This window comes from Microtus pennsylvanicus, chromosome 3, assembly GCF_037038515.1.
Source record: "Microtus pennsylvanicus isolate mMicPen1 chromosome 3, mMicPen1.hap1, whole genome shotgun sequence".
Taxonomy (NCBI): domain Eukaryota; kingdom Metazoa; phylum Chordata; class Mammalia; order Rodentia; family Cricetidae; genus Microtus; species Microtus pennsylvanicus.
The window spans coordinates 13,515,079-13,528,571 of record NC_134581.1 but is presented as its reverse complement, the minus strand read 5'-3'; the positions used below and the strand labels follow the sequence as shown (position 1 = coordinate 13,528,571).

The 13,493-nt window shown below is 49.8% G+C and overlaps 1 protein-coding gene across 1 annotated transcript in view; it reads left to right on the top strand.

Moving 5' to 3' along the window:
* Positions 1-13,493, top strand: part of Ccdc12 (coiled-coil domain containing 12) — a 53,983-nt gene that overhangs the window by 24,561 nt on the left and 15,929 nt on the right. The window contains exon 2 of the mRNA XM_075964449.1: positions 9,184-9,251. Within this exon, the coding sequence (XP_075820564.1) occupies positions 9,184-9,251 (68 nt within the window). The remainder of the gene's footprint in view (positions 1-9,183; positions 9,252-13,493) is intronic.

Sequence of the window (13,493 nt, the reverse complement as noted above, 5' to 3'; positions counted from 1 at the left end):
CTTTTCACAAGCCTCTAGAGACTCGCTGTGCCCACAAGGTAGCTATGGCCTCTGCTGTGTGTGACCCATCTCTGGCCTGATTATCCCCAACCTGCCATGCCATACTCTCTGAGCTCTGAGTGAAGGGCCAGAAGACCCATGCCCATGTCTGGTGCCCATATGGAGGCCAGAAGAGGGTTCCTGATCCTCTGGAGTTATAGTTTTGAGTCACCAGGTGGGTGCTGGGAATTGAACCTAAGTTCTCTAGAAGAACAGCCAGTGCTCTTAACTGCTGAGCCATCTCTCCAACCCCTCCAAAGCATCATCTAACATATCTTCTCGTGGCCTGGATGAAGCAGGTATTATATCCTCTCTGCTCAGAGGTCTGCTGAGAGCATCACAGAAGACCTAAGGGAATAGAAGCCCACTGTGACTTCTGCAGATGCAAGCTTTTGGGATCTGTAGCCCTGTGCTCTTTCTACAGTTCTCCCCTCCCTGCCCTTTGGGAGCCACTGCCCGCCCACCCAAACTGCAGGTTTTTTCCTTTCTCCCTCGTCATTTCCTTCTTGTAATAGTGTGATGATGTCACCATGATTGCCCTTGTTTTCATAGATGAGGAAACCAAGGCCAGACCTTCCCAAAGCCACACAGTCAGTGAGAAACAGCCTGATTTCCCCTGGGTTGTGACCTGCAGCACACAGTCAGTGAGAAACAGCCTGATTTTCCCCTGGGTTGTGACCTGCAGTACACAGTCAGTGAGAAACAGCCTGATTTCCCCTGGGTTGTGACCTGCAGCACACAGTCAGTGAGAAACAGCCTGATTTTCCCCTGGGTTGTGACCTGCAGCACACAGTCAGTAGGAAACAGCCTGATTTCCCCTGGGTTGTGACCTGCAGCACACAGTCAGTGAGAAACAGCCTGATTTTCCCCTGGGTTGTGACCTGCAGCACACAGTCAGTAGGAAACAGCCTGATTTTCCCCTGGGTTGTGACCTGCAGCACACAGTCAGTAGGAAACAGCCTGATTTCCTCTGGGTTGTGACCTGCAGCACACAGTCGGTAGGAAACAGCCTGATTTCCCCTGGGTTGTGACCTGCAGCACACAGTCAGTAGGAAACAGCCTGATTTCCCCTGGGTTGTGACCTGCAGCACACAGTCAGTGAGAAACAGCCTGATTTTCCCCTGGGTTGTGACCTGCAGCACACAGTCAGTAGGAAACAGCCTGATTTCCCCTGGGTTGTGACCTGCAGCACACAGTCAGTAGGAAACAGCCTGATTTCCTCTGGGTTGTGACCTGCAGCACACAGTCGGTAGGAAACAGCCTGATTTCCCCTGGGTTGTGACCTGCAGCACACAGTCAGTAGGAAACAGCCTGATTTCCCCTGGGTTGTGACCTGCAGCACACAGTCGGTAGGAAACAGCCTGATTTCCCCTGGGTTGTGACCTGCAGCACACAGTCAGTGAGAAACAGCCTGATTTTCCCCTGGGTTGTGACCTGCAGCACACAGTCAGTAGGAAACAGCCTGATTTCCCCTGGGTTGTGACCTGCAGCACACAGTCAGTAGGAAACAGCCTGATTTCCTCTGGGTTGTGACCTGCAGCACACAGTCGGTAGGAAACAGCCTGATTTCCCCTGGGTTGTGACCTGCAGCACACAGTCAGTGAGAAATAGCCTGATTTTCCCCTGGGTTGTGACCTGCAGTACACAGTCAGTGAGAAACAGCCTGATTTTCCCCTGGGTTGTGACCTGCAGTACACAGTCAGTGAGAAACAGCCTGATTTTCCCCTGGGTTGTGACCTGCAGTACACATGCTCCACCAGTCGCAGGCGCCAGGCCCGTGGGTACAGACTGGTGAGACAAGTGTCAGAGGAGACCCTCAGACAGGAGCTCCCAGCAGCAGGTTGCCTTTGGGAACCCCAAAAGAAGAGCACAAGAGCCCAGTAGAATCAGTCCGCCTAGAAAAGTTAGAGCCTCTGTTATGTACCCTGCACTCTCCTGCCAGTCTCTGGGCACTAAAGAGCCTACGGTTTCTGGTCCCGAGCATGGTGATGTTCAGTCCAGGGCTTATCGCTCCATCTTCAGGGTGAGTCAGACTCCAGAGCTGCCCTACCCCATTAAATACCTTTATAACTCAGCTCCCAGGGCCACCACACCCAACAGGAAGTCCCTCCACCCCATTATGAGGTGGCTCTGGCTCTAGGGACAGGCAACAGGTGCTGCTGTGGGACCTACCAGGTTTGCCTGGCATTGTCAGCCTCTTCCTGCCCCTGCCTTGAGCACTGCATGACCATCTGCCTCTGTTTCCTTACCCTGACCTGAATTAGAACTGCAGAGGCCCAAGCTCTCCTCTTAAGGGACTATAGTGAGGGGTGTTTGTTTTCATAGGAAGGGGAAGGATTTTGAGGCCTTGTTTTCTAATGTCTTTAAATTTTTATTTATGCACCTTTTTATTATGGAATAGGGTGAGGGGTCAGTGTGTTCATGCCACCACATGTGTGTGGAGGTCAGAGGACAACTTGCAGGAGCTTGTTCTCTCCTTCCACCAAGGATCTAACTCAGGACATCAGGCTTGTCCAGAAGCACCTTTACCCACTAAGCCATGTTGCTAGCTCAAGGCCTTGTTTTTCTTGGTTGATACACAGAGGGCTGGTTCCCAAGGGAAATATACTGAGCTGATGAAGCATATCTGTCTGTACATTGAGAAGTGGTCTGCACTGTGAGCTGTTGCTGGTCTCCAGCTGCTTTGGGAATGGGGTAAGGGTAATGAGACATTCCATCAGCAGCTGGCACATCTCCCTCCAAGAAGTCAGAATCCCAGGCTTCTAAAAGCTGGGTTTTTGGGACATCTCAGGATGCCCTTGTTCTTGACTACTCAGTTCAGATCCTTCATCTTGGGTGCACTTGGCTCTGAGCACAGGTCCCAGCTCTCACTTTAACCTTCACCACCCTTTCAACTCACACCCTCAAGTAGCAGCTGGTTGGGGCAAGTCCAGGCTGGGAGTGGAGCGCTCGCCTGAAGCTGGTGTCCTCTCCCTGCCGGTGTCCTCAGAGACCTTGTCACCCCCTCCTGACCTCCTTAGGTCCCAGCAGGGCCAGCCATGGGGGTCTGCCCTACAGGCCATGACTGCTTTGCCACTCCCAGGGATGCTTGCTCTCTTTAACTGTTTGGTTCCTTGCACCACGAGACATCTAGAATCAGGTTGAAGGGTCACCTCCCTCTCTGACAACACCTTGCCCGTTCCCCAATATACAAAACCCTTAGCAAAGCCTTCCTCACCAGGTCTGCACTTTGAGTACACTGGAGATCCGTAACCCTTTTCCTTAATCCATGACCCACCCAGCACACACAAAGAACTGGGGTTATAGAGATGGACTCTGTCTTAATAATCTGGGGGAAGGGATAGCAAGAAAAAAAATGTATCTCCCCTCTCCTGTCTCCTGTGTGTCTGGTTGAGGCTTGAACCTGAGGTCGTCAGACAGCAGCATAGATGGAGCAGGAGTGCTCAGCTAATGAAGGCTCCTTCCAGCAAGAGGAAATGACAAACCCATCAGGTGTGAGGAGCTCAGTAAAGCTCTTGCTGTCTGGCATAGAGAAGAAGTCAGAGCAAGGCGGCAAAAGCCTGCAATCCCAGCACTCGTGATTACTTACTCAACTAAGTATCACTCAACTAAATATCAACACCCTGTTTGTTGCCACCTGCTCCCGGAGACAGAGACCAATAGAGACAACATAGTTCCTAACAGATTTGACATCACTACAGGTCTCACGGATGCTGAAAGTGTGGGATTGGAGGGCGGGCGGTATTATAAGCTACTTTATACCTGAGAAATAGAACAGTTGGGGAGAGGGGTCATCAGTAAACTGCTTGCTGCATAAAGACCCCAGCACTTGTATAAAAAGCCGGACCTGAGCCAGCAACATGGCTCCATGGGTAAAGTCAGTTGCCACTAAGCCTGATGACTTGAATTCAATTCCTGGGGCCCATATGGTGCAAGGAAAGAAGAAATTCCCAAAAGGTTTCTTCCACACATGCATGTACCCAGTAAATAAATAAATAAATAGTGCTGATAAATAAAACTAAAAAGCTAGGCATGCTTGTGTGTATCTATAATCTTAGTGCTGAGGAAGCAAACACAGTTGACTACTTGGACTTGCTGGCTAGCTAGCCTAGCATATTTGGCAACAAGTTCCAGGCTTCTGAGAGATGTGTTTCAATAAAATAAGATTGACGGGGCTGCCAAAATGACTCAGTAGTTAAGAGCACTTGCTGTTCTAGCGGATCCCAGTTTGATTCCTAGAGCCTTGTGGTAGCTCACAACTATCTGTAGCTCCATTAATAAATACTAAAACAAAACAAAACTCTAAGGTGATAACCCCTGAGCAATGATACCCAAGGTTGACATCTAGCTTCCACATATGTACACAAAATCATGCGCAAACACACACACACACACACACACAATTGTTTTTAAAATTGAACATCCTAACAGTCTAATCCAAAAATAATTTGACACATGATAATGAATGATGGTAGAAAAATATTAATATATTTTTTTGTAATTAAGTTTTCCTAAGAGCAGAAACATAAAACAAAAACGCTCTGGTTCATAACCTAGGGTAGTTTTTAAATTTTAAAATTCAAAAAAAAAAATTCAGGGGTCATCCACCTTGGGTTTGGTTTTGTTTTGGTGTTTGTTTGTTTAATGTGTGTGCCCCAGTGTATTAGCTACTCTAGGAGCCTGCAGAAGTCAGAAGAGACTTTGGGATCCCCAGGAAATGGAGCTGCAGATGGTTGTGAGCTATCACGTGGCTGCTAGGAATCAAACCAGGATCCTCTAGAATTTTATAATTGTAAAAGTTATGAATTCAGGGCTGGGTGTTTCTGACACCATTGGCACTTGTAACAAAGGCCCGAGTGTACAAGCTGTGTGCTTAGCTCCAAGGCCTCCGTGAAGCCCCTCCAGGCAGCACAGGTGGGCAGTGCCAGAGAATTCAGTGCATTTAATCTTGAATTACTTCTCAGTTATTGTGTATTTGCTAAATTTCCCATGTTTCCCACATTCGGTTATATGACCCCATATGGAGTCCTGATCCAGTTTAAGAAACTGGATTCTAGAGGAGAACGTTGTCTACTAGTGAGGGTGGAGGAGAATGGCTGGGCCTGAGAGGGAGCGAGAATGGCTCCTAGGAGGGCTAGAGAGATGGCTCAGTGGTTAAGAGCACTTGCTACACTTCCAGAAGATCAGAGTTCGATTCCCAGCCCCCACATGGCTCACAATTATCTGAAACTCCAGTTCTAGGGGGATCCAGTGCCCTCTTCTGGCTTCTGTGGGTATCAGGCACATACGTGCTGCACAGACATACATGTAGGCAAACACACACATGGGGTGGGGCTGGGCTAGACAGATGCCTCAGCAGGTAAGAGCTCTTGTTCTTGCAGGGACCCACATGGCTGCTCACAACCATCTATAACTCCAGGTCCAGGAGGATATGACTTCCTCTTCTGACCTCTATGGGCACTAGGCACATATGTGTTGCACAAACATACATGTAAGCAAAAGCTCATAAGTTGGAAGAAAAAAACAGAATGGAAAATGGGGCTTGGGAAGAAGAGGGAAGGTGGAGAAACTTGGGGAGAGTATGGGGCCCAGGGTTAGGACGCTGAGCTTGATTTAGGGAGTCTCATCATGGTATGTCTGGATGTGAAACTCCAAGGCCTCCTATATTTCTGGGTGTCCACTGGTGCCTTGGCCTGGACTTGGGCTGGCTATGGCTGGATCTGTGCACATGGCCGTGCCTGAACCGTGTGGGGATACAGGAAAGGTGGCTGAGGTCAGAGTCGTTCATTAGGAAGTCAGTCCTGCTCTTGTCCTGCTCTTGCTAGGCTGCCTATCATTCTTGGCAAGAACTCTGGGGCCAGGCCTGGAGGGCCATGATCCAGATCTGCTACGCCACAGGCAGGTTCTGTGACCTTGGCCATATCTGCACTTTTTTTCCTACCTCTGATAGCCATTTAGGAGATGTGTGTATCGTCCCCCATGATGAACTGAGAACCTAAGATGAGCGCTCCTGTGATAACTCCAGTTCTGAACCCACTGCGTCTCTCAGGCTGGGGGTGATCTAGGCCAGGGGAGGGGGAATTCTGGCATCCCGGCAGGGGAGTGGGGTAGGGTGGGGCAGCAATGCCTGTGACCTAAGCCAGTATTAGCCATTATCCTTCTCAGGAATGCTTGCTGTCCCACCTGAGAGTCACTCTTTAACGGGGAGGCCAGAGTACACCTGTCCCCCACCTCTGTGCCCTATTTCTTTGTTCACCCACTGCTGTCACCCATGTGTGTCTGTCCTCGGCCTGTGGTCTCTGCTCTACTCAGCATCCCAGATGGGGGTCGTAACTGGTTGTTTGTAGACCACTGCTGCGCCTACTCACCAGATGGCTAGGAGGTTTTAAAATGCCCCTTGGATATATGGCTGTTTTCTCGCTTGTTAATGAGTAACTTGGCCCTTGCCAAGGCTCTTGAGTGTTTCTGGGGCTCTGGGAGGTAGCCTGGCTGACTGAGTGTAACCTTCCCCTTGTTGGTTAGAAAGGGGCATGGTGTGGGCAAGACACTCCTCCTTCCTACAGAGATGGTGCCCTCTTCTGTCAGCTGCACGGAATCCTTCCAGAAAAGGGGTGGGAGTGGGGACTGAGCTCTCTGTTCTACTACTTCTATCCCGGGGAGTGGTTTGCTGGCCTCTTCCCTGGAGGCAAGCATTTCTGGGATTTGCTGTTAGGATGGAGCTCTTCTTAGAATATCTGCACACATTTACTCCCAACACTCAGGTGACTTGAAGCAGGTGGACCTTGATGAGTTTGGTGCCAGCCTGGTCTACATAGTGAGCTCCAGGCCAGCCAAGGCTACATAGTGAGACCTTGTCTCAAAAACAAAAAAGAAAGATCTCAAAAAAAAAAAAAGAAAGAAAAGAAAGAAAGAATATCTGCACCTCTGGCTGCTTTGTGGGCAAGCCATTAGTCAGGGAGGGAGCCCATGCCAGCTTAGCTTCTGGAGGCCATCCTGCCCTCTGAGCCACTTGGAGAATGCTAGCTTGTTTCTCAAGCCTGAACCTCTGTCTGTTCTTCAGTCCACACGCTACCTTTGTTCAGGTTTTACCCTGGGAATGCTTCTCCCATCCTGTCTCTTTGTCCGAGGAAACCCAGATTCTCCCCTCCTTATGCCCAGAAAATCATGTTGTTTGTCTCATTTCCTTCCCACTGCCCCATCCCTAGGAGACCAAGCTGCTTGGGTTGAGGACAGAAATTATCTTGATGTGTTCTATTGTGGAAGGTTTTCAGTGAGCCGGACCCATAGGTCAAATGGCCAAAGAATGGCAGTGTCTGCCATTGCCTGGATCTCCAGGGTGAGCACTGGTAGACAGTAACATGAAGCAGATGTCACCCAGAGGGAGGCAGCTGTTGGTGGCATACAGCATTTTCTAGGAGAGGAATCTAATGTCAGCTCTGGCATGTTCTCAGCCATCACAACATGTTATAGGTAGAAACTTCCAGCTTCCTTCTCAGAACACCACTCCAGCAGAGTTCACTGCCAGTAACAAAGTGAGTTTGGCATCTTCTAGTGGGCTAGCCTTAGCACGCAGGGCTTCTTCCTGGGCCTTGGTTCAAGCCCTAGGCCTGTGGCTTCATTCATTTGCTTCTGTCCATGTGTACACACACCTGTGGTCAGTTTGTCCAACCATAGTGATATTGGGAAGAGAGGACCCAGGGGGTACTTCCTTCTGCAATAGGCAGAAGCAGCCTGGTGGTGCCCTTAAGTTGTGGTCCTCGGAGCACTTGGAGATAAACATGTCTTACATGAATGGGGGCTGGGCAGATTTATGGGCTGGTAAGGTGGCTCAGTGGGTCAAGGTGTTTGCCATCAAGATTGGCAACCTGAGCAGTCCCTGGAACCCACACCATAGAGGAAGAGAACCTACCCCTGAAAATTGTCCTAACCTCTTGAGACTCCTGGAAGTTGTCTTCTGACCTCCATGTGCTCTGTGGCATATATGTGCCCTCTCTCTCTCTCTCTCTCTCTCTCTCTCTCTCTCTCTCTCTCTCTCTCTCTCTCTCTCTCACACACACACACACACACACACACACACACACACACAAAATGTAAGAAAAATTTTAAGCCTCTGTCTCCTTTAGTACATCACAGACCTGGGCAGTGACTCTTGTTCCAAGCCTGGTCCAAGTTAGGTTTCTTCTGAAGGGATCCAGATGGTCTCTCTGGAGAGGTCTCTGGACCGGAAGGAATGCCAAAAGGCCCGAGGTTCTCATCCTGCCCTAGTGTTGGTGACCATCTTTCTCCCATCTCCCTCCAGCCCAGCACATGGTTCCTTCCATCCATATCTGTGAAGATGACTGGTGGCCATCCAACTCTGACCAGCTTTGCATTCTTGCCAGCTCTTCCTGCTTGTCATCAAGGACATCCTTGTGTCTGGGATTGGGCTGGGATCATGGAGGGCTTTTTTATTGTTGTTGTTTTTTATTTTATTTTTTTTTAATATTTATTTATTTATTATGTATACCACATTCTGTCTGTGTGTATGCCTGCAGGCCAGAAGAGGGCGCCAGACCTCTTTACAGATGGTTGTGAGCCACCATGTGGTTGCTGGGAATTGAACTCAGGACCTTTGGAAGAGCAGGCAATGCTCTTAACCACTGAGCCATCTCTCCAGCCCTGTTGTTTTTTAATTTAATTTTATTTTGAGGCAAAGTTTTTCTGTAGCCCTGGCTGTCCTGGACCTCACTATGTAGACCAGGCTGGCTTTGATCTCACAGAGATTTGCCTGCTTCTGCCTCCTGAGTGCTGGGAGGGTTGTGGAGTTTTGTTTTGTTTTTTTGTTTGTTTGTTTTTAGTTTTTCGAGACAGGGTTTCTCTGTAGCTTTGGAGCCTGTCCTGGCACTAGCTCTTGTAGACCAGGCTGGCCTCGAACTCACAGAGATCCGCCTGCCTCGGCCTCCCGAGTGCTGGGATTAAAGACGTGTGCCACCACCGCCGGGCCGGGTTGTGGAGTTTTAAGTTCTGCCCAGGGAGGGAGCAGGGAAGAGCAAGTCTCCTGTACCCACACCTGGCCCTGATTGTCATCCTTACCAGCTCCCCAGGTGACCTGGGCCACAGTAGGAGTGTTCTCCTTGAGCACTGGTTTTTTTCTTTCTTTTCTAGGACAGGGACGATGGGGAGCCACAGACCAAGCAGCTCCGAGAAGAGGAAGAAGAAGATGGGAAGCACAGGTAGGCCTATGGGTTCCGGCCATGCCACACTGCCCTGCATTCCCCACCAGCATTTCCCCAGTGCTGAATTCAGAGCTGGACACCACTCTCTTGGGTGTCTTGTTCAGACCTGAAAAGATCAACTCTATCACTAGTTAGGATTGTCCCTATATATTCTGTATATGTCCCTATATATAAGATTTTTTCGTTTACTGTCTAGTTCAATTCTGGTTCTCAACCTTCTTAACACTGTGAATCTTTAATCCAGTTCCTCATGTTTTGGTGATCTCCCAACCATAAAATTATTTTTATTGCTACTTCATAACTGTAATTTTGTTACTTTACAAATTATAATACAAAATGCAAATATCTGTAATTGCTGGTGGACTTAGGTGACCCCTGTGAAAGGATCGGTCAACCCCAAACAACCCACAAGCAACCCAGAGGTTGAGAAATCTGGTCTAGCTCTTAGCTTGTGTTACATTCTAACTGTATATTACATCTTTTAGTCTTGTCACTTTTAGCTTGTAAAGCTCTGGGCCACGTGGTCTACTCACATCTGCCTTTCCAGCCTGGATTTATCCTGTTTGTTTGTTTGTTGGCACAGGGGCTTCTATAGTCCCAGCTGGTCTCAGCTGTGTAGCCGAGGCAGGTCATAAACTCCCTTCCAGGTGCCGGGATTGCAGGTGTGCACCACCCTTCCCAGCTTGGAATCACTCTGTGACACTAGTTTACACGTGGAGCTTAGCTCAGAGGCCACTTTTTCCTTCTTTTTGTTGTACTTCCCTTATAGTTAGAATATTTTTCTTGCTTTGTGAAATACTGTTGTCTGGTTGAACTGGTTTGACTATGCTCAACCTATGTGGGGGCTTGGCCAGCCTTCTCTCATGGTGGCAGGCATGAGGTCTTTCTTCATCTTTCAGAAAGATGCAGGAAATTCTGCAGGAACCAGCATGTAGAGGAGGGAATAGCTTTGAAGCTGATCTTCCATAGCAGAACAGCCGAATGTCCCGGAAGTCATGTTCACCCTGTCCTGCTCAGTTCTCAGCTAGGATATGGCTGTGGTTAGACTTTGCATCTTTATAAGTAGATGGCTTGGATTTCCTCTGTCCTGGCCAGCGTTTTTTGTGCACAGGTCCTGCTGCTCAGAAGGTAGGCCTTGGTATAGAAGGTAGGATGGCCCTGTGGGGAGGCAGAGCTCCCCAGAGGAAGCTGGACTGTCATACTAGAACAAGCCTCGCTGGGGTGAAGGAATGTCTCCGAGAGCAGGCCCTCTTCTCTGTCTTCATCTCCTACAGTAATCAGGAAGCCTTTCATTTTGTCTTCTTGACAATCCTTCAAGGTCTTTGCCATCTCTCTTGGGTTCAGAATTGGCCACAGCTTTCTATCCTGAGAGCCTTGCGATGGTGGTCTTCTCCACACTGAGCTATGTGGTTTTGGGAGCCCTTAGCACCTCGGGGCGTCTTTGCCAAGTGCTCCCAGACTTGTGTGATTTGGGGGTAGATACCTACATGGTCTCCCTCATTCTTAGTCATGGGTTCTCAGTTGCTGACTGGAGCCTTGAGTCTTTCTTCTGGGCTGCCTCTGATAACACTAGATAGTCTCCCTTCATCTCCCTCCTTGCTGAGAAAGAAGGGTCACTGGTGAGTGGTAAGTGGGTCAGTTAGCATGAGACTCTGCTGTTAGACCGTCACGCTGCTGAATCTTAGAGGTGGTGCTGCAGTAAAGCAAAGGCAAGTTCAGAATTGAGACTAAATATAGAAATGATACGTGCACGCATGCTATTCAGTCTGAGGCAACTTCACAGCCTATCTGCAGGGTGCTATGTGGGGTGCTACCGTAGACACCTGGGAGGCAGCAGTAGGTGGTGGTGTACTCTAAAGGGACACAGGCTGTTTAGAAGAGGAAGTGTGATAAGCTGCTAGGAAGTGTGATAAACAGTGTGAACATGGAGGGAGAGATGGTGTGGATTAACACTAGTGAAGAGGCAAGGAAACTGAGTCCAAGATGGCTTTAGCTGTTTGTAAGTGTGGTTTTATTTTTAAACAAAGATCAAAGGGGAGGGGCAGCCCATCGCACTGTACAGAGAAGTGGCTTTTCTTGACTGAAGGAGGGTGAGCACATGTGTTATGACCCTCTACCCTAACCGAGAAAGAAGAGGTGGAAGTGCTTAGTTCCAGGCTCCTGTGGGTAAAAGGTCCACCCTGTGAGGCCAGATCAAGGCCCCGCTCACTCGCTAGGTTTGCAGAGGTTGTGTGTGTTAGAGCACTGGACGTCTGTCCTTTTGTCCTGACAGCTAAGGACCAAGCTTGAGCTCATTGTGATCGTGTTCTGCTTCGTGAATACCGTGCCGCTCGTCTGACTTGGGAATAAGGGGCAGTGGTTAGCAAGGAATTGCACTTTCCTTTGCGGCTCCCAGAGAAAAGCAGACCCTTAGGTCTCGAATGCCTTCAGAGAGCACAGGGCTTGACCCAGGAAGGCAAGCTTGGGTCTTAGCCAGAGTAACAGGAGCCAGACCCTTGGCCTTGGCCCTAGACTACCGTGTTCGGGGCCTGAGCCTGTACTCGAGGCTGAAAGGGGCTCCAGCAGAGGCCTGTGGGTTCCAGCAGAGCAGATAGCCACAGTCTCTTTGGGGAGAAAGGGTGATCCTCAGCTTCATTGGAGGGCTGGCCTCTGAGACTGATCACTAGTGAACACGTTAACTTCTTGGGCCCCTTGGAGGTGAACAGTCTGCAGCTGTCCATGTGAGCTGGAGGGCAAGCCTGGGGGACAGCATCCCTGAGTGTCCTGTGGGAACAGTGTCTGCTTAGGCTCTCTTCAGCTGAGGGACAGGACAAGGCCTTGTGGAGAGTGTGCCTTGAGTTAGACATGGAATTCAGAGGGTAGAATTTGGGTAGTTGGGCCCAGAGTCCTGAACCTGCACTATGAGAGGGTGGGTAGCGCAAGCCCTGGCTGGGCAGACATAGCTCGCTCTTCAACGCTTAGGATCTTTACTCGTGCGCCGTGGCCCCAGGTTTACACGCTGTCATGGAGGTCCACCCTGAGAATGATGCTGAAGGACTCAGGTTCTGCGCCTGAGCTCCAGGCTGGATGTACAAGGCTGAGCTGTGCCTGGCACCTCCTCATGCAGACTCTCTCAGCGAGAAGGCCGTCTCTCTCTCACCTTCCTCCCTCACTGCTCTTTCTTCCTAACCTGGGCCTCCTCCTCAGCCATTCCATCACACACTGCCACCCAGCTCTGAACTCTGACCACCAGATGACCCCAGGGACCTGCTGTCTGTGAGCACCTGTGTGCTGGCAAGAGCACAAGATCCACCTGGCCCAGTTCCCCTGCAGCTCACTTGGCACTGCTTGCCCAGGTCTGCTTGCCTTGACACTGCACAGACACTTGGCTCGTGGCCATTTCAGTTGATTCATATAACTAGATCATCATGCACTTAAAAAAATTTTTTTTTTCAGCAATAGGCCCTGAAAGAGTAGGACCCCAGCAGATAGAGTGGACTTGGGGTCAGGGCCTGCAAATTACTAGCTCTTTGACTCTGGGGTGAGTCCCATTGCCTCATTGACCCTCTGTATCATCAGCTGAACAACTGGGAATGAAAGAAAACTGATGGGGAACTAACACCAGTGTGGAGCTCTGAAGAGCAAGAAGACACTTGGAGGCCCTCCCTCCCAACAGGGTTACCTACAAACACAGCTCAAATCTGCTTAACCCTTAGAGAACACATGTGCTAACGTTACGGCTAGGACAGTAGCTGGGGAAACAGCGAGGTGGGTGCATGGGAGTAGAAGTGAGCATGTGTGGCCCAGAGAGGAAGGGGTGGGGGCTGGAGCAGATCTTCACTTGCTCAGTAGGTTATTTAGTCCTGGGAGTAAGCCATGTGGCCTCATTTCACAGATTCAGCTGTCCAGCTAGAAACATTGCAAGGCCAGGGTTATGAAGCTGAGGAGCACTGGGGCAGGTACTCTAGGGTCTCTGTCCTCACTTCCTGAGCCAGTTTGGTGTTCATGGCCTGCCCATAGGTGGACTCCTAGCTCAAGTCACTGCCCAGTCGCCCCATAAGACTTTTTTCCAGAATTGTTTTGGCTGTTCTAGTCCTTTCTTTCCTTATAAACTTAACAGTCTAGCTGGACATTGGTGACTCACACCCAGCATTCCAGCACTTGCAAGGCTGAGGCAGAAGGATTGTTGTGGCTACAGTATGATACTGTCTCTGAGTTCTTCTCTGCTCCTGCCCCCTACAAGCAGCTTGTGGATGTCTA